The sequence below is a fragment of the Gobio gobio genome, assembly GCF_949357685.1.
Source record: "Gobio gobio genome assembly, chromosome: 5".
Taxonomy (NCBI): domain Eukaryota; kingdom Metazoa; phylum Chordata; class Actinopteri; order Cypriniformes; family Gobionidae; genus Gobio; species Gobio gobio.
This window is the reverse complement of record NC_137101.1, coordinates 19,389,567-19,409,216: the sequence shown is the minus strand read 5'-3', so window position 1 is coordinate 19,409,216 and position 19,650 is coordinate 19,389,567. Positions and strand designations below refer to the sequence as shown.

The following is a 19,650-nucleotide window of genomic DNA, read 5'->3' as shown; positions in this document are numbered from 1 at the left end:
TTGATGCAAATAATACCAAGAGGGATTTACATTTACATTTACAGTTTCTTGCAGCTCCTAAATGCCATGATATTCAAATAATCCACTCTTCCTGGAACAATTGTTGCTCTGAAAGATCAGAACCAGCGTTTGAAAGACTAAAGCCACTTTATGGGCAAAACAAAAGCTTAGCGTTTCAAACAAAACGTCACGAGGACAAGGAAATATATATACAACAGAACTTTCCTAATCAGGGGACAATGTCATAGGCAGCTTAATATAAAATGTTTAATTGTTACTACAATAAAATTGTGTTAACTTGGCATTAGGCAAAATAAATAAATAAATATACTGGACATTTTCTGCCAGGACACTCTCCAGTAATTTTACAGACAATTTCCATTAACCCTTAAATAATATATTTATATTAATATATTTATACAGTACATTGTGTCCTATTTTTACAGACCTTTTTTACAGTATATATATATATATTCTGTAAATGTATGTATATATAAACCATCGAAATATATTAAGGTATCTGACAAAATGATTTGGCATTAGGCTAAATAAATAAATATTCTTATTTCTTACATTCTTTGTATGAGGCTCCACATTTCCATTTTCAGTGGATTGTCTGCAGTAAAAGACATGTTAAACATTAGATTTTCTTAATAAAATAAAATAATAATTGTGGTGCTTTAATAATATACAGTGTATTTTTAATGTATTACCTACAAAATCAAGTGAGGGTCTGGTTGAGTCTGGGGTCCATTTGTCTGAAAAAAGTTTGAAAACCGGCTAAAATAAGGCTTGTCAGGGTATTTTGGTTCGTGATCATTATTTCTGCACAATTAATAGCCTAAATATCCCAATTTATTTACATCAAGAAAGATGTCTAAAATTAGTTCCTCCTGCACCTCGTTTCCAGCCGGTAGAAATAAATGTGACATGACGCGGAAAAGTCGTGTAATAGAGAAAACATGCACAACAGCGCAAAGTTGAAATATTTCTGTGCTATATACAAACACATATGCATTTAACAACAATTATTGGTAGGTTAACGAGGATTCGTCGCTAATTCCCCTGCTGTTGTAGTAATATCGTTATAGTTAAGTCAGTTGTTGTGGTTATCATTCAGCATAACTCGGTCATCGGGTTCAAATGGACCCAAAACACAAACAACTGCTCCGATCTCAGCGGCTTTTTTTGACCGAGGAGCTTATAGTGGACGACATGATCGTACAGTATTTATACCAGGAGGAGATATTAACGGAGAGTCATTTAGAGGAGATTGAGTCTGAGTCGTGTAATAGGAAAAAAACGTTAAAGCTGCTGGATATTCTGCCCACTCGCGGCTCGCGCGCCTTCCATCACTTTACACAGTCATTAGAGAAAGATTTCCCCTGGATAAAAGACAAATTACTGCGACTAAGTGCGGAAGACACCGAGTCTCCTCCTCCGCCGTTCACAGGTGAGTCCTGCTGTGTCTGCATGTATTTCGCTATCGTTTGATCTGACAGAACAACTTCCTGTCACAAGGACAATAAATAAATAAATAAATAGTAAGCGCGTGTGTGTACAGGTTCAACCTACACTGAAATAACCGAATGTCCCCAGACATTGAGCTATATACTGTAATAAATGAATAAATATGTAACCATTTTAAATAGAATAGATTTTAAAAAAAATAATAATAATAATAATTTGTGTGTGTAAATTATTACACACACAATAATGTGTGTAATATATAACACCCCCCCCCCCCCCCACCTTATTGTTTTTCCCCTGACCATAGATGACACACAATCTCATCTCAGCACAGTTCCGCTTTTTAATTTTGTCATTTCATCTGAACATCAACATTTGTGAGATTTAGTCAATTGAAACAGTTTTGAGGTTAATTGATCTAATTTTGTGTCTCTGGAAAATAGTGATCTATCACATTGTAATATATTGAATATCAACGTTTGTGTGTGTGTGTCTATTTGTTAATGGGGGATTTGTGGACCCTTAAATGTTTTAGATTTTTTTAGTTAAAGTTATAGTTTTTATTTTGAAGTATAAAGACACTTGGGGTGCCAGAATGGCACAGAAGGCTCAAGTGGCATGTTGTTAGTCTTATTATTTTTAATAGAGCAATTAATGGGGTTATTTCCATGAATTAGATGTCATAGAATAATTTTACTTCTCAGATGAATCTGTTTTACTGGGATTCTGCTTTGTCTGTCTTCAGTTATTCAATTATTATCAACTAAATTGTCAAAATAAAATACAATAGTTTTAGTATTTTACATGAATCACACTTTAAATTTTTTTATATTAATAATAATTATATCAAAAGTAATTTATAAATGATTTTAATATTTCACATTTTGTGCTATAGTAACAAAATTATGTTTCTATTTCTTATAAAATATTGGCTGATGCATCATCATCATCATCCATCATCCTGCACATGCTAAACTGAGGGCATATTCCCCCATGTTACCATATACCTATATATATATATATATATAATTACAAAATTGTATCGTTTGTAATTTAATTATATGTTTTATTTATTTAACAACATGCATTGTTATTCTAAGCCATTTCAAGGCACTCAGCTCATTTTGCCAGTTGCACTACATGTAAAGCATTTTTTGTCAGATAATTGTGTTTCTGTTCCCTCATATTCCCTCCCTCTTTCTCCTGATTTCACTCTCATCCGCCGGAAGTTAGTTATTGTAGTCTACAAAGTCTTAAATTTGGATAGATGCACTTTTATGGACTTCATAAACGAGACAACAATTCACTGCCATTATAAAGCTTGGATTAGCCAGGACTTTTTAAATATAACTTGAGGGTGAGTAAATCATGGGCTAATTTTCATTTTTGGGTGAACTAACCCTTTAAATAACATGTGGTTTAATTGCCATGAATCCCTAACACCAAACCCTCTGTAACTAATTCTAGCAGAGAAACTGTAACAAATGCATTTAAAGCATAGCAACTTTCCATATGATTTGAAAGCCAATGTTTGCATACCGTTTGTGAAATGCATTATTTACCAGTCTTGTTGCCGCTGCACAGATGTTTGTGGAAAGAAAAGTCCTCACTTTGCACTATATATATTTCAGCTGCTGTTTTGCTGAAAGACAGCTTATTATGTGCTTTCTGTAGTGAACACCCACTAACAACCCCACGTTCACACTCCGCATCTCCCATTTTTAGTCATACAGTCAACCAAACCCCAGGACACCTTTAAAAAAAAAAAAAAAAAACCTTTCACTCATAGAAAAACAAGACGTAAAAAGAAAAACAGAGGGAGAGCAAGGTATAAAAAAGAAAAAAAAAGAGTTGTGTTTTGAGTCTCTCAAGGCCAGGCCGGATTGGTGCGCTGCCCTGGTTTTCCATGAAAGCTGCATTAATTCCTGGCACTAGCGCTGCGGCCCAGCACTCTCACTGAGCATCCTCCTTTCTAGGAAAAATATAATAAAAGCCGTTTGTTGGCTGCTCTCCCTTTCTCCCGTCTCCAGTTACTGAGCTGGGGATTTTATTGACTTACTGTGGTTCAGATGGTAATATATTGGGGGATGGGGTGGGGTTAGGGAGAAAGCATAAAAGAATCAGGGGGGGGGGGGAAGAAGCATGCTTGCAAATTTCTAGGAAGTCAAGGACAAGCGCTACTCTTAGCAAACATTCTTCACACTTAAGTACTTGCTTTAATGTAAAGCTCTGCTTAGTGCTTAGCCTTATACGTTAGACTGTCAAAGGCTGTTCAGGGACACAAAACACTTGTGGTGCTTAGTTCTTCCTTTCCCGCTTTTATTTTTGGTCCGCTGCTCAAATTATTAATATTCATGTCCCTATGAATTTGGATCTTGACAGCAATGATGTCATTCCGTTGGCATGGGAACGTGTTTTTCATTCCACTTGCTTTTATCCTCCATCATGACGGGCGCTGAATCTGCAGTGTCACGAACACATTAATAAAGGAGACACATGCACAATCCTTATCATCTTATTAACTACTTTTGAATGGAAATCAGTCCAAGTGGGGAGACGATATCCTCATTTGTCAAGTCCATTTGCACACCTGCGGGTCATGCGTATTTGCATGTTTATTTTTCTGAGATGCTCGCTTTAAGGAAAACTATGCAAATTGTACCTTAAGCTTTCACTTACGGGTTCTGGGAATTATCGTACCTGAAGCCGTAAGGCTCTGAATTTTAAGTTGTTTACAAGGCAAAATGTTCTGTGGCAGGCCTTTAGACAAATTTACCCCAACTGACTTCCATTATGGCTTAAAGGGATAGAGCTATCCCTTTAAGTTAGCATGTTCAGATTCCCCGGTGACTGCTTAGTGTAGTTTTGAGTCATTTTTGAAGTTTCCCTGTCCAAACTGGCACACAAATTAAACACTGTAAAAAAAAAGAGGGTTGGGGTTATTTCATGCATTCCAACCAAGTGGCAACCTCCCACAGTTTCTCTTGAAGCCAATACGGAAGTGACATATTCTATGATTCATCGACTGGCCACTAGGGTACAGGCTCCAGAAGGGAGCAGAATCTCATTGAGCCCCATGTTAAAATGCCCAACTTTACAGCAGAATACAACATGTTTACAGTCTGGTACAAATTGTGGTTTTGGTGTATAAGGCTAATTTTGCCCTTCTTTACAACTGTGAGGGGGGTGAATTTTTTTATAACTCATTCGTTTGCATTATATAAAGCATTAAAGTTCTGCATAATTTAGGGCGTGGCAACTTCGAGTGACAGGTGGATAGCCATTTATCTGCTGTCTGTTAGTCACTTCAGCTCCGCCCACGTCCCGCCTTTTTGCCCATTTTCTGGGAGTGACGTGCGATGTCGCGCTGCCAAGATGGCAACGGCCATCTCGTCCATACTTTGCGCTTCAAAACTGCTCATCAGAATTACAGTCTATGATTCCAACTTATTTAGACTGTTAAAGAGTTGGATTTTCATGCTAAACATGGCCAACATTTCAAAAAACGAGTTGGATGTATGACTATTAATATTTAGTTTAGAGTATTTCTGTGCCAAGTATACTCTGTATAATGTATGCCCTGTATGACGTCATAAAGAGCTGAGTGAACGAGAACCATGAACGAGCTTTGTTCGGGTTACGGAAGCTGTCGTCAGCGCTGTTACTTTAGACCACGAAAATCAACAGTGTCACTAAAGAAGTGTGTTTTTGGTTGTGAGGGAAAGATAACTTTGTTCAGCTTCCCAAATAACCCAGCGTAAAGGAAACATTGGATGGAGTTTGTTTTTCCGGAGCAGCAACGGAGTTCTGCAAGTGTGTTTGTTTGTTCCCGATCATGAGTTGAAACCGCAGGCAGTCAGTGAAACTGCATCAAATGTCTGTGTTTTGTTGGCAATCGGCGTGTAAAGGCAAACAATGTAAACAATACGAACGTGTAGTGAATCTAAAGTTATCCAGGGATAATGCCATGATGTATTGTGTGTGTGTGTCATAGGCGTGTGTGTGCTCGTGACTCTTTCTGCACGCCTTCACGAGTTCGGCTGTTTTCAGAAAGAATCGGTACAGCGTATCTGTCTTTCATAAATATGATAAAACTAAAGAATCTTCGGAGATATGAAGGATGCAATACTACTCTATAGGTACTCAAGATTAACATGAGATTGGCAGAAACTGTGTGTGTTATGCCCCCTTTAAACTTATTTTAAGTTAAAGCAATGTAAAAACATATGTTGTCATAAATTATTCTATAATTTTTTACAGTGTATTAGACCTTGATCATGAGGTGGAGATGAAAACCATGCAGATTTTATGAAAAGGTCATAATTTTAGGAAGCCGTGCTTAACCGAACACTTTAGAAATCTGTTAATGGTAAAAGCATTTAAGCAAGTTAATCAATAATAGCATGCAAGATACCCCACTTGTATTCCTAGTAACAATCGCATTAGTGTCGGACTCTTCTCCTCCTTGCGACTCGCCCCCACTGTCAACGGGTGGACGGAGAAAGGCACTTTCAATCATTTGCTTTTGAGACAAGCCAGCACAGTGCTGTTCACTTGTTTTTGTTGGAACATCGCATCGATTCTCCTCCTCCGCTCCCTCCACCCATCTCTAATACAGTCTGATTTCCAGGAACATTGGCTTGCGGAGTCTTCCTGTCAGAATGTGGAAGCAGGCTGCAGCGCTAGGCCGTTCCAGCTGGCCTCTACACTCGGATGTACACAGCCAATTTAGCCACACAAGTGCGCCGCTTTATCTCACTGTTCATGTGCCCAAAAGCCAAGGCTTTCAGATGGGGTCTATTAAGGACAATTAATAGTTCTTAGATTTATGGTCCAACATTAGAACATTTTGAGCCACTTCATAACACGAAGACTTCATAACATCTGTCTCGAGTTGAAGAGCAAATCTTTTACAGTTCGACAACAGAGAGATTTTGTGTCTGCCTTTATTTATGTGGAGCTGCAATAATGACTTCAACTGACTCTGTCAGTCATCTGAAGAATAACCAACCACAATATGTACTTTTGCGCTGGCACAGTCACTTCAGATTTGTAATTTCCCTTCCTGTGTTTTCACTGACGCCACCAGAAAATATTATGCAGTTTATTTTTTTGGGTAACACTTTACAATAAGATCTTATTTGTTAACATTAGGTCATGTATTAACTAACATGAACTAACAATGAGCAAAACATATGTTACAGTATTTATTCATCGTTGTTTATGTTACTTAATAAAATACAGCTGTTCAAGTTAGTTCACAGTGCATTAAACCGTGTTAACAAATCTTTTGGTTTAATAATGTATTATTGTTCATTCTTAGTTCATGTTTAACTAAAGAGGTTAGCTGTTAACTAATGAAACCTTATTGTAAAGTGTAACCGCATTTTTATTGTCAAAAAGAAATATAATTCTTTTTTCATTAAAGGAGCACTATGCAAATTTTTTTCAGTAAAATGTCCAAAAACCACTAGGCCTATTTTGTTCAATTGAGTACTTACAATATCCCAAATGTTTCCAACTATTTGTAAATCGTAAGAAATTGCTATTTTAACCAAAGAACTGGGACGTGTGAGGGAGTCGCCTGTCGATTGCGTCATCTGCGTTACCGTCAGATTTCCGGTTTTATTCTGCAGAAACGCTTTACTCTCACTGCAGTGTGCAACAAGTGTCATAGCAGCCGCCAAGCGAACACACAGAGAAACGTCATAACTTAATTTTCAACACACTCTAAAATGATAAACAGAGCTGCGTTACCTCATACTCATGACCAGAAAAGCGGAAGTGGCGCCTGCGACTGTGTCATAATAAAAGTCTCACTGCTCGCGAGGCGTGTGTTGCCTTCATCTTATTAACAATCGCTCCAGCTCCGGCTTTTGCTTGAATATGCTCATGTGTCATGTTTGCTTGCTTGACGATTTGCGATCGTATTGTCGTTCACTTCAGCAATGATAATTACCCATTCATTTCCATACCGTAGCGTCTAAACCTAAACTACTTTCTGTTTCAAGCGTCAGCTCCCAAAGTGTGTCCGAAAAGTATGATAATATACTCCTAATATGTTTGTTTCCTTTGGTTCCTCTTTTCGTGATCGATATAACGTCTAATCTTGTCATAATTGTAATATGTTTGTTAAGCCCTATTCGCACGGGATTAGTATTATCTGGGGACCTCTGGTGATTTGTAATAATTGCAGAGAATGTCTGTGATCTTAATCACGTGCGAATCGGCCATGTCTGTAATTTGTAAAGTAAAAATTCCCCCGCAAATGACCTACCATATTCCGCCAAACACCGAGGTCCTGTGGTAATAGTAGTCCCGTGCGAATCGGCATCTCTGTGATTTGGCCAGGATTAGGCGGATCGTATATAATTATTGCAAGGTTTTTGTTTCCTGTGCGCATTTCTATATTTATCTTTCACGAAGAATGGAGCTAGGCTCCATATGTGCGGCCGCGGGGATTATACTTTCACTTTAGAATGAGCACCAATTTGGGAGTAAATTGCTTGAATGGTGTTTAATATTATTCTTAATGAAAAACACAAAAACAGAACAGTACAATGACAAACTCGCTTAAATGGGCACTTTTACATTTAGGTTTGAAACTGAATCTTCCGCCGTATATTGTTATTATATTGCTCAGTTCAGTTTTTAATTGTAGCGTCTGTTCTCTAACTGAACTACATTATATTTATTACTATAAAACAATCAAAAGGAAATCGATACGACTGTTTATAATTTCATACAGCTATATCTATTACGAAAAAACATTTACAAGTCTTGACATCATATCCGGGAGATAGTCAGTAAATTCAAGTAAATTCACAGGCTTGCTTATCCCGTGCGAATGCGCCACGCAAAATTCAGATGTGGGGGACTAATTTCTAAATCACACGAGGTCCCCAGATAATACTAATCCAGTGCGAATAGGGCTTTTGTTGAACTGTCATGCTCGTGCTATTAAGTTGTTCATGAGAACTTTGTTTGTGTTTTTGGGATGGAAGAGGTGACTTTTTCCCTGAACATTCGACCTGGATTGCCATAGTAACACACATTGCTTTCACTTATTGATGATGACATCATACCCTTGGCCGGCTAGTCGTTGCCTGGGTTACGTATGTGTGGGGCGGAGATATCAAAATAGGGGCGTGTTTGTTTTGGTGATTTAAAATCAACATCGGTTACCAGAAAGCACTTACCCCACCTTTTAATTCCATTATTTTTTTTTTGGAGTGAACACATAAGCCGCATATTTTTGACCGGTCTTTTCCATTGGAAAGAGGTGTAATCTTATCTTTCAGTCTGCATTTTTTTCAATTTAGAGCAGTTATCTAACTGTAATTCCTTCCTTGAGAAGCAGAATTGTGGTCATAAGTAAAGGAATGTGGTGGAACATTTGAAGCCTGATAAAAACTGGAATGTACTAAAATCACGTTTATGAACTAGACAGATCATAGAAGAAGCCAATCTATTTTAAATAATTAAAAATGATGCTTATATACACTTGAGTCATTTGAGACTTGTTAACATGATGCCATGTTTGTCCTGTGTTCACATGTGTGTCTTCACATTGAAGACCTGTAGTGAGTCTAAGGCTGTATTTCGGTTATGACCCACGAACGTGTACAGGAAAAAAACACATGGATTAGGATATTCTCGGATCGATTTCAGGCCTCATATGGAAATAAATCCACTATGAATGCATTTGCATCTGTCATGTAAGTGGACAGATCGGATATTCCCCTGTCGAATGCCATTGTAAAACCGACTCAGGTAAAGTGTGAGTGAGCCGAATGAAAGTCACAGGACAAACGCAGCAGGAGTCAGATTTCATTCAGCACGAGAGGGAAATAAGATCTGAGCAGCGCTAAGGTAAGCGCACTAGTCATTCTTAGCGCATGTCCAGTCGCGCACGTTTTCTGATCGCATATGGAAAGCTAAACTTCCATATGAATTCATTGAAAAGTTGAAACACTCACTTTGCTTTTCACCGCTCCGGTTATGAATGCCGAGCCGAGCCGAGCCGAGCGCATGTATATTCTGTGCATGTGATCTCTCCCCTGTGGGCGGGTTGAAAACATGCGGAACAGCTCCCTCTACTGGCTGTAGTTTTTAGTCTCTGGCCAAAAAATCCTCCGATGACGCAAAATGACGATATTTGCGTCATCGGAGGATTTTTTCCAGAAATAAAATGCATAATTATCTCGTCTCAGGGGGATATGAGGGGGGGGGGAGTACCATAATTCAAATATACTACGGGGTTCCTACTGATACAAAGCTTAATGCTAAATCAATGAAGTGACCCTTTAAGAGACCAATGTTTTGCTGAACTTTAAAGATGCAGAAATCTTGTTTTATCATTTCATCTGCGTCCATTGCAAATCGCAAATCCTTTTTGGCCTATGCTTTTCCGGGTCAGTGCGTCTACCGTGGGTTTTTTCGCCAAGTGTATAGTGCAAATGCAGATATCGGATATGGGTCACTTTTAAAAGAAGCTGGTCATCAAAAAAGATTGGATATAGTCAACAAATCAGGATTGAGAATCATGACCTGTAGTGTAAATGTGGCATATATGCCCTCAGTGAACCCTCCTCTGTTCTCTTTTCAGGAGGAAACAGGAACATTACTGTCACATAATGATGGTATCCTGCAGGTTTATGTTAGGTTAGATGTTAAATAAATGATTATATAAACCAATAAGTGGTTTATATTGTATATTGTACTGATTTATAAGCTCTCTTTTTAACTTCAGATAAACAAGCCTTGTCCTATGACGTCAAGCCTGTTGAAAAGCAGGGTTTTTTGTGAGATTTCGTGGAATTTTCTGGAGATACGGCACAGCTTGCTGTTCCCTAGACACCATGTGGGGGTGGTTCACGATCACCCTGCCCAAAATTAACAAATTTACTTTTCTTAGAGAGAGAGAGAGAGAGAGAGAGAGAGAGAGAGAGAGAGAGAGAGAGAGAGAGAGAGAGAGAGAGAGAGAGAGAGAGAGAGAGAGAGAGAGAGAGAGAGAGAGAGAGAGAGAGAGAGAGAGAGAGAGAGAGAGAGAGAGAGAGAGAGAGAGAGAGAGAGAGAGAGAGAGAGAGGAAATTCAAACGAACACATACACACACAAACTAACACACACACACACACATACTCACTCACGTCTGTGTGCTTTTATTGCCTTTAAAAACAAAAACAAAATATATTCGTAATCCTTCAAATTTACAGCATACTCTCACAGGGATGTTTAATTAATTTTGTAAACACTTGCAGCTGTTAAACACACACTCACAGACTTATTAAAACAAAAGCGTGATGGATAGGCTATATATACTGTACATCAGAGCTTCACGTCTCCATAAACTCTCTTCAGCCTAAAGATACTGTAACCTCAGATCAAGGCTTCTTAACATTCTTAAAGTGTACGATCTGTTCCCTCCAGCAGCCTGAAGTTAAGCGTCACATGTACACATGGAAATTGAAGCTGGAATGCTCCATCCTATAAAAAAGTAGCAATTCTCAGAAAAGTTAAGCATTTTGCTGAAACACAGGCAATGTTCTTTGCAGAGCACCCTTTCTTTCTTTCTTTCTTTCTTTCTTTCTTTCTTTCTTTCTCTTTCTTTCTTTCTTTCTTTCTTTCTTTCTTTCTTTCTTTCTTTCTTTCTTTCTTTCTTTCTTTCTTTCTTTCTTTCTTCTTCTTTCTTTCTTTCTTTCTTCTATGATAATTTATTCATTTTATATTATTATTTTTTTCATTTTGCTTAAACATTTTTTAAAAGGGAAACCTATTTAGTTTACCATTGTTCTTTTTTCTTTTGTTTTAACCAACTTTAATTATACAGTACATTTTGCATTAGTGTGCTATAACATGAGTGAGTAAAATCATGTTTAGTGTGAGTTACAGACACTCGAAATAAACCAAAATAAAATTTTTCACTTCCATTTTTCACTGCCCTGTTGTTAGTCCCATGGCCACTCAAATGCTACTTTTTTTTTGTTCTTGATAACCACTATATTAGCATACATTTTTGCCTGCTGAATAAATAAATATGGGTGATAAATATGCCTGTGAATAGCATATTGTATACAGTGGCAAAACTGCACACATAAACCAAATGTGACCACGATTTACGGTCAAATAATTCTTATGTGTCATTCTTTTAATGAAACTGTTCAAAAGAATCCGTCACTGAAATAACTAATTGTGAGTCTTAGTGGATTATGAATCAATATTTGATTCACTTACTGAACTGCTTGTTGTTATTTTCTGTGATTTCTATGTCAAAATGAAGCATGTTTTGTTTGTGCACTTGAAGATCATGAAAGTAAAATAAGTTTAATTACTAATTTACTATTCATTGTACAGACACACAGAGAAAAAGGGTGCCAAAATTGTACTTTTACTTAAAAAAATGACATGTTTAATTTACTCAAAAAGCAGCATCAAGTGGTTCCACGTAAACTGTACAAACTGTCAGTAAAGCTGACAAAATGAAATAGTAAATACAAACCATTTGAATTTGTCACTGTTACTTAACATTTATATGTGCAGTTTACTTAATAACGTTATGCTACATTTATAAAAGTTTATTATGTTGGGTGAACACAAAATGCAAAAATAACTCTTGGACAAACTTAATGTAATTGAGGGCAGGAATTCCATCCAATAAATGTGTCCCCACACCCTAAACACAGGCACCACTCTTCTGCATAATGGTAACCACAAAATTACAGAAACTCCTCTAAATGTGCAACATAACTGAACATAACACTAACATAAACTAACAACATCTTTCCCTTTACAGAAAAACACATAAAATAACACTTTAATCCCTAAATTTACTCTCCCCTTATGCAGTCCCTTGCAGAGCATGCTGGGAACTACAGATCCACTGCCCAGTTTGTTCGTTTCTCTCAGCAATGTTAAGTTGATCGAACAAACACTTATTACGTAAAGCTGACAATACTCATTTTTAGTAGAAACAACAGTATATTTAAGTTCATTTAGTTACATGAGTTTTTTAGTAATGTGAACGAGGATGATTTGAGTGCAACTAACAACAGTGAAAGTTTTGAGTGTAGGGGTACAACAGCTTGTCACTGGGGCAGTACCCATAAAAGGACATCTTTGTTTTTACCACAAAAAGGTTCATGGTAGTACATTAAGGTACATATTTGTACTCTAAGGTACTAATATGCACCTTTTAGGAGTAAAAAGGGTACAAAGATGTCCTTTTAAGGGTATTGCCCCAGTGACAAGCTGTTGTACCCCTAAAAGTACAATTTTGGTACAAAGTACAAAGTGTGTATGACAATTTGTACTTCATTTTTTTCATCTTTATTCATATGTTTGTATTATTTTATTATGTATTTTATTATATTTTTGAATATATTTGAATAAACATGAATGTTAATATATTAAAATATTAATATTTTTGAACATTTATATTTTAATGAGAAACATTACACACACACACACACACACACACACACACACACACACACACACACACACACACACACACACACACACACACACACACACACACACACACACACACACACACACACACACACACACACACACACACACACACACACACACACACACACACACACACTGTTTTGACCACTGTTTCAGATTATTTTTTCCTGTTCCCTCCCAATGTCTTTTCAACACTTTCTTCTTTACTCTCTTTGTCTCTGGCTGTCTCATTTTTTCCTTCTTTTCTTTCTATACCTCCATGTGCCATTAATCAGATAAAGTATTGCCACAGACATTTTATGGATCTGTTTGCTAAACCAGCACTCGCTGCATGAAATCCTCTTTGTGGTGTTTATCGCTGATTGTCGGGGCACCTCAACACATTAATCTTCTTTGTCTCTTGGGTCTAGAAGCTTTAAAACCGTGAAGAACTACCGCAAAGTGTCCAAATCCATGACATGGATAAATGCCCTGGAAGTGACTATTTTCTGAAGTGTGCCATTTCTGCACCTGTTAGTGTCACAAAGCGGAATTGCACAAATAATGACTCTTTTCAAACATGTTTGCTGAACAATCTGGATCTTTAGATTATTCTGAGAAGCAAACAAAGTGACAAATTATAGAAGAAAATGATGAAATGTCCATCGCAGGAGTGTTAGATTCCACTCAGAACAGAAGACGAGGATGTCCTGTCCTATAGAGAGTTGTTATTATCATGGCCCGGTGTGGCTGCTCTTGTCTCTTGACGGCAGAAATCAATGGACGTCCTTGATTTTGTGAAGAATTTTGGAACACTCAAAACAAACTCTCAAACCGACCTTTGCTCCAATCATCCCCACTGCTCAAATAAAACACATCTCTATTCTCTTCGCACAAAAACATTGACATGTCTTTATTGCGCATGGGATGGAAAGAAAAGATTGGATGTTGGTGTCGCCACCTTGAAATTAATTTTAATGGGTTGAACATGTTTTCCTAGTCCTTCTCTTCTAATATAATTCAAATGATGTTTGCGTTTTTAATACTTCTAATGCTTTTTCTGTCTTGTATGTAAATGTTAAGTCAATCGGCTTTGGCTTACTGATGCTTCACATAAATATTGAGACGTATCACTACTGGATTATTGTCATTATCATATTTTGTTCAGCAGTATGAGCTGTTGCACTCAGGGTCATGGTACAGTTCCAGTGCCAGTTATTCAAATAAATATGCTCACATCATATGAGATGCTGTTTTCTCACCCATACGCCCCCAGGGTTACTGAGGTCAGAATTACACATGCAAAAAGTAACTGGTCTTGACTAAGAAAAAAAGTTAATATAATAATATATTATTGATATGGATACTTTTAAATTACAATGCCGTGTTGATGATGATAATAATTTATAATCATTGTATAAAACATTTATAATATATAATAAATATATATAAATTGTTCAATAATGTTAAACCCCAGCATAATAGTTCCTAACTACATTCCAAATACATATATGACACAGATCAGGCATAACATTATGACCGGTGAAGTGAATAACACTGATTATCTCTTCATCACGGCACCTGTTAGTGGGTGGGATATATTAGGCAGCAAGTGAACATTTTGTCCTCAAAGTTGATGTGTTAGAAAGCAGGAAAAATTAGCAAGCGTAAGGATTTGAGCGAGTTTGACAAGGGCCAAATTGTGATGGCTAGACGACTGGGTCAGAGCATCTCCAAAACTGCATCTCTGGTGGGGTGTTCCCGGTCTCTAGTGGTCAGTATCTATCAAAAGTGGTCAAAGGAAGGAACCATAGTGAACCGGTGACAGGGTCATGGGCGGCCAAGGCTCATTGATGCACATGGGGAGTGAAGTCTGGCCCCTGTGGTCAATCAAACAGACAAGCTTCTGTAGCTCAAATTGCTTAAAAAGTTAATGCTGGTTCTGATTGAAAGGTGTCAGAATACACAGTGCATCGCAGTTTGTTGTGTATGGGGCTGCATAGCCCCGCAGTCAGGGTGCCCATGCGGACCCCTATCCCCTGCCGAAAGCGCCAAAAGTGGGCACGTGAGCATTAGAACTGAACCACGGAGCAATGAAAGAAGGTGGTCTGGTCTGATGAAGTTCAAAAGAGTAATTTCTTTGTGAATTGGATTGCACTGGTCATGCTGTATATTAGTTGTTGCATGCAACCAGAAAGGTCTATGCAAGAAAAGATGTCAAACCACTAACAGAACCGAACGTCACGAAAATCAGTCACAAAAAATGTAACCAGTTCTGAATGCGAACAAATGCCCTATTTTCCTTACAGTATTTTTTTAAAAACTGTAAATACTGTAATGTACGCTGTGAGATGTGCTTGAGTAACACAGATCACAATGTTTGACTGTATTTTGAAAATCATAGGTTGTTTCTTTGTTTTCAGTTCAGTGTGGTGTACCTGACCACATCCTTCCGACTGTTCCAACCATGCTGCATCTGAACCAACTGGCCGCTCGTCTTGGTTCGGAGTGGAAGTCTGTGCTGCTGGACCTGGGCCTGTCCTCTGCGGATCTGTACCGGTGCTGTGCCGACCACCCCTTCGCGGTTCAGAGTCAGGTCCTCGCGGGACTGGTGATGTGGACGCAGAGGAACGGAAGAGAAGCCACAGTGCGGCAGCTGCTCCAGAGCCTGCAGACCGCAGACGTCCCGTCATCTGTCCTCCAACAGGTGTTTGTGTGATGTCAAGAACCCTGTTTTTCTGGACTTCACCATACTGCTCTTGAGCTGTGGAAAACACATGACAGACAGTGTCCTTGCATGACATTTATATTTTTTTAAGGAATTTTTAAATCCATCTCTACAAAAATTATGAAATTGATCATGTTATACTGTTTTTATTTGCCTATTAATATTAAATGTATCATCTTTTAAAGTTATGCTTCCTAAATGTCACAGAAATGACTGTGACAAAATGACAATTTTTTTAATGCAAATATTGCCTCCAATGGTAACCTAAAAGTCAACATTTTGTGGCAGTTGTACAATAATTTCATATGTTTATTCATGATAAAAACACTGTTTTATAATGTTTTGGTAAACAATGTTTCATTTGTCCTTGATGAGGTAAGACGAGTTTATGCAACTTTATGCAATCTTTATTTGAAACTATTTACCAGCTGCTTGTTGATACATGTGACGTACTTTTCATTTCTCATTCAGAAACAGGTTGCTCTGCCCACTGCTTCCACCCAGTAATAACACTGGAAGTGGAGGTGTGTGTGTGTGTGTGTGTGTGTGTGTGTGTGTGTGTGTGTGTGTGTGTGTGTGTGTGTGTGTGTGTGTGTGTGTGTGTGTTTAAGAAAGGGAATGTTGGATTTGTTAATTCTACTTTTGGAGCTTTATACAAGTGTAACACTTTCATAAGTTAAACAATGATTAATCTTTGAACATTTTATAGTATTATGATAAGGGAACTACTGAAGTAGTTTTTAAATCTATTTCTAATCTCATTTCTATTATACCATTGTCTGTTTGAATGCTCGATTCTGATTGGCTGGAAGGTGTTTAGTTTAGTGCACAGGTTCCAAGTTAGTTAATGCAGAGTTCACACTGCCCGATTTTAGCCCCGATTTTGACTCGCCGACAGGTATTGAGAAACTGCAGACAAATGCCCGAAGTCCTAGGCAAATCGGTGCTCGATCACGCAGTGTGAAGGATCAAAGACGCGATCTGAGAGAATAGTCGATGAGTCGCCGACGCCCGTAAGATATTTGGCATGCTTAAAATCATGGACTTGTCGGCGATTCAAAATCCTGCCGTGTGAAATGAGTTCTGACTGAAAATTACATCGGCGATGACCTACAGCCAATGACAGAGCAAGATACAGGGCAGCGGGAGGTTCAGGGAGGAGTTACAATTCTATCAAACACAAACAAAGCACAAACATTTGCTTGACCATTGCAAAATTATTTATTTACCTCAAACTCTCTTTGCAGAACACAATCATTGCTCCCTGTGTCTCCCCAACCATTTCCTCCGCCATAATCTTTTTTTATTTTTCTCCTTTTCGCTGAAAATCAGCGCACAGACAATTTGGATTGCAAACTTTCTGCCGTTTATAATTTTTAATAACAATTCCAGTCTCGCGTGAGAACTCAGGTCTGATGCAAGCGTGATCTTGCGTTGTTTACTTGTCACATCTCACGTGTGTTTTAGCCTGACGTCATCATACTCAGATTCTAGTCAGAATATGTGTCTGATACTGCTCCATTGCGCTGTGATTTTTAGGGCGTTTCAACCGAACCAGGAAAGAAAATGCCTCTGCACTCAATTGGATAGACCTACAACCAATCAGAGCAACGGAGTGACGTGTTGAGGGACGCATAGATGTCAACAGAACTCAACTGCACGCACGCTGGAAGAAGTAGAAGAAAATGAGTGTAAACGATCTTTGCCGGTGTTGAAAAAAAGAATTTAAGGATGCACGGAGTACTCACCAACACGATCATCATTTTTGAGAGAAATTATAAAGATGAATGCACATACCAACAAGTTCTCCGTTTAAGATTAGAACGAATTCAACCCAAGCGCTCTTTGGTGACGTGATGGATTACGTTACTGTTGATCATCTGTCCATCATCGTATAGAGCCCAATTTGATTGGTCCGAACAGCTCTGGTTGGAGCATAGTTGCTCCACAACGGATCAAGTCCAGACCGAACTTAGCTGGGCTAAGTTCGTCTGGCATCCAGGCTACGTGTGTTTGGTTGTGAAATGTAGATTGCGCACCGGAAAGAGTTGTCTGTGATTCTTCCTATTGCAGTCATTCAGTGCGAAACCCCCTGTCGCTGATCCAACGTGCAGTGTGAAAAGAGCAGTGATCCGACAAGTTTGAAAATCGTGCAGTCTGAACTCGGCATTAAATCACCGGCGTTGAAGAACACACGCATGTGTCATTCGCGCTGTTGTTTTCATTGAAGCGCACACGTCACTTGGAAATCGCGCTACGAACAACAAACATTCAGGAACACAGAAATGTATCAAGGCTGCCTCGCCCCTTTTAATAATAGCTTCGCTACTGAATAGCTACATTATATTGCTCAGCAACGAGGGAGTAACATTGCTGGTTTTGAAGTAATGAAACTCACAGGTTCGTTGAGAGAAAGAGATGGTGAACAGACGAAGGTAAGCCACACCTCTCTCTCTCTCTCTAATGAATTCAAGTAAATGCTTTAAGTAATTAATTCAAATAAATGTACGCACTACTTTACCATGGTGTCTGATTCAAAACGGGCAGAATGCTAGATCTAACCATCCGCAACAGACAAAATAACTAATACTTTACGCTTTCCGGTCAAATATTGCGCTGAAAACATCAAAAACAGTCTTAAGTTGTCAATGCTAACAAATTACCATGGTATAAACTGGATAATCCATGGCAAACTGTGCTTTCAACGACTTGAAACGTCGGTTGGTTCCTCCACGTCGCACATTAAAATCGTTTAATGGTATATATTCATTACAGCATAGCCTACTTGTTACTATTTCTTTTTAAATCACATTTTTATTTAGTTCCACATATTTTCGCAGTGTGAAAACTGCATGCATAATAATTACACAAAACTTGGGGGAAAATATATTCTGTTGATAGCATTTGATGTATAATAATGTTTTAAAATGCTGTTTTCAACAATCTAGGGCTACAACATCTGGTGTGCTTTTTCTTTCCATCTGTCACTTGCTGTTTTTATTCAGTGCTGTTTACTCAAAGCGTAATCAATATTTACAGACCAGGTGTTTGTAATATGACACAGGTCATTTCCTAATCTCTCACTTATTAATCAGAAAGTGTTTGTGTGTGCCTTCATTCGTAAACATCTGTGCGCTTCGGTTTCTCTGTTGTGTTTATTACGCGCTCATCCGCTCCCTCTCTGGTTTGTTTTCGGCTTTGTCTCCCAGGTGTTACTGCCATGTTTCGAGACTTTGAATGCTTTCCTAGAATCTGAGCATGAAAGAGTTTACATTGATGTATAATTGACTTGCCTAGTTAAATATAAATGGCCATCACCAGCCCTATTGTCCCTGAGGTGATCCAATAATGTAATGTTTATGAAATCCCAGACATTTTTGTGCAATTAAATTGATAACTGATCATTTGTGATGAATGTTCATCTTCTTCTAATGAGGAACATCCATAAAGCACACTACATACGTACCCATGTTGTGTTTTTTTCTGTATAACGGACTGATATTTTCACTAAACTTGCACAAACACTATCTGATGCGCGTGCACGGGGCCTCGGCCCTCTGAGTTCCATAATTCCAGGGAAGGGTTTGAAATTCAGCTTGGTGTACTTTTTTTGTTCCGGTGTTTCTCAGAAATGTGCAGGGTATTGTAATCGCAGCCTTCAGTTGGGACGGTTGGGAACAATTCATACCCACAAAATGATGTGTGCGGTCCAGTGGCTCAGAAAATGCACATGTGGTGCCAAAAAACGCATCAGTGCCCGTAAAAGCTTCTCCTCTACAGATAAAAATGCCCATGGGATTTAAAAGTGGCCGAAGGCAAAGCGTTAAATCAGCTCTTCAACAAACGATGTGTCGTACTTCATTGAATTATAGGGGTGGTCACCCGCCTCCTGAACTCTAGAGGAAATATAGGCTATACTTGAGGTCTGCTGTAAATGCTGTGGCGGGCTTTTCGGCTCAGGTTGCCATGGAGACGGGTTTTGGATGGTGTGGCATTCTAT

General features: G+C 38.4%; 1 protein-coding gene across 1 annotated transcript; it reads left to right on the top strand.

Annotated features, from left to right (window-relative positions):
- The first annotated feature begins 915 nt into the window (after positions 1 to 915).
- On the top strand, positions 916 to 19,114 carry cradd (CARD and death domain containing adaptor protein). The gene is made up of 2 exons (XM_079818237.1): positions 916 to 1,453; positions 15,346 to 19,114. Exons 1-2 carry the CDS (start codon positions 1,144 to 1,146, stop codon positions 15,639 to 15,641), a joined length of 606 nt encoding a protein of 201 aa, XP_079674363.1. The 5' UTR covers positions 916 to 1,143; the 3' UTR covers positions 15,642 to 19,114.
- The last annotated feature ends 536 nt before the right edge of the window (positions 19,115 to 19,650 follow it).

Bases quoted from the DNA above. Each gene is read 5' to 3' on its own strand.
- cradd (XM_079818237.1), top strand. From the start codon at position 1,144: ATGGACCCAAAACACAAACAACTGCTCCGATCTCAGCGGCTTTTTTTG. The intron at 1,454-15,345 runs GTGAGTCCTGCT...CTTTGTTTTCAG, and splicing joins TCCTCCTCCGCCGTTCACAG to TTCAGTGTGGTGTACCTGAC.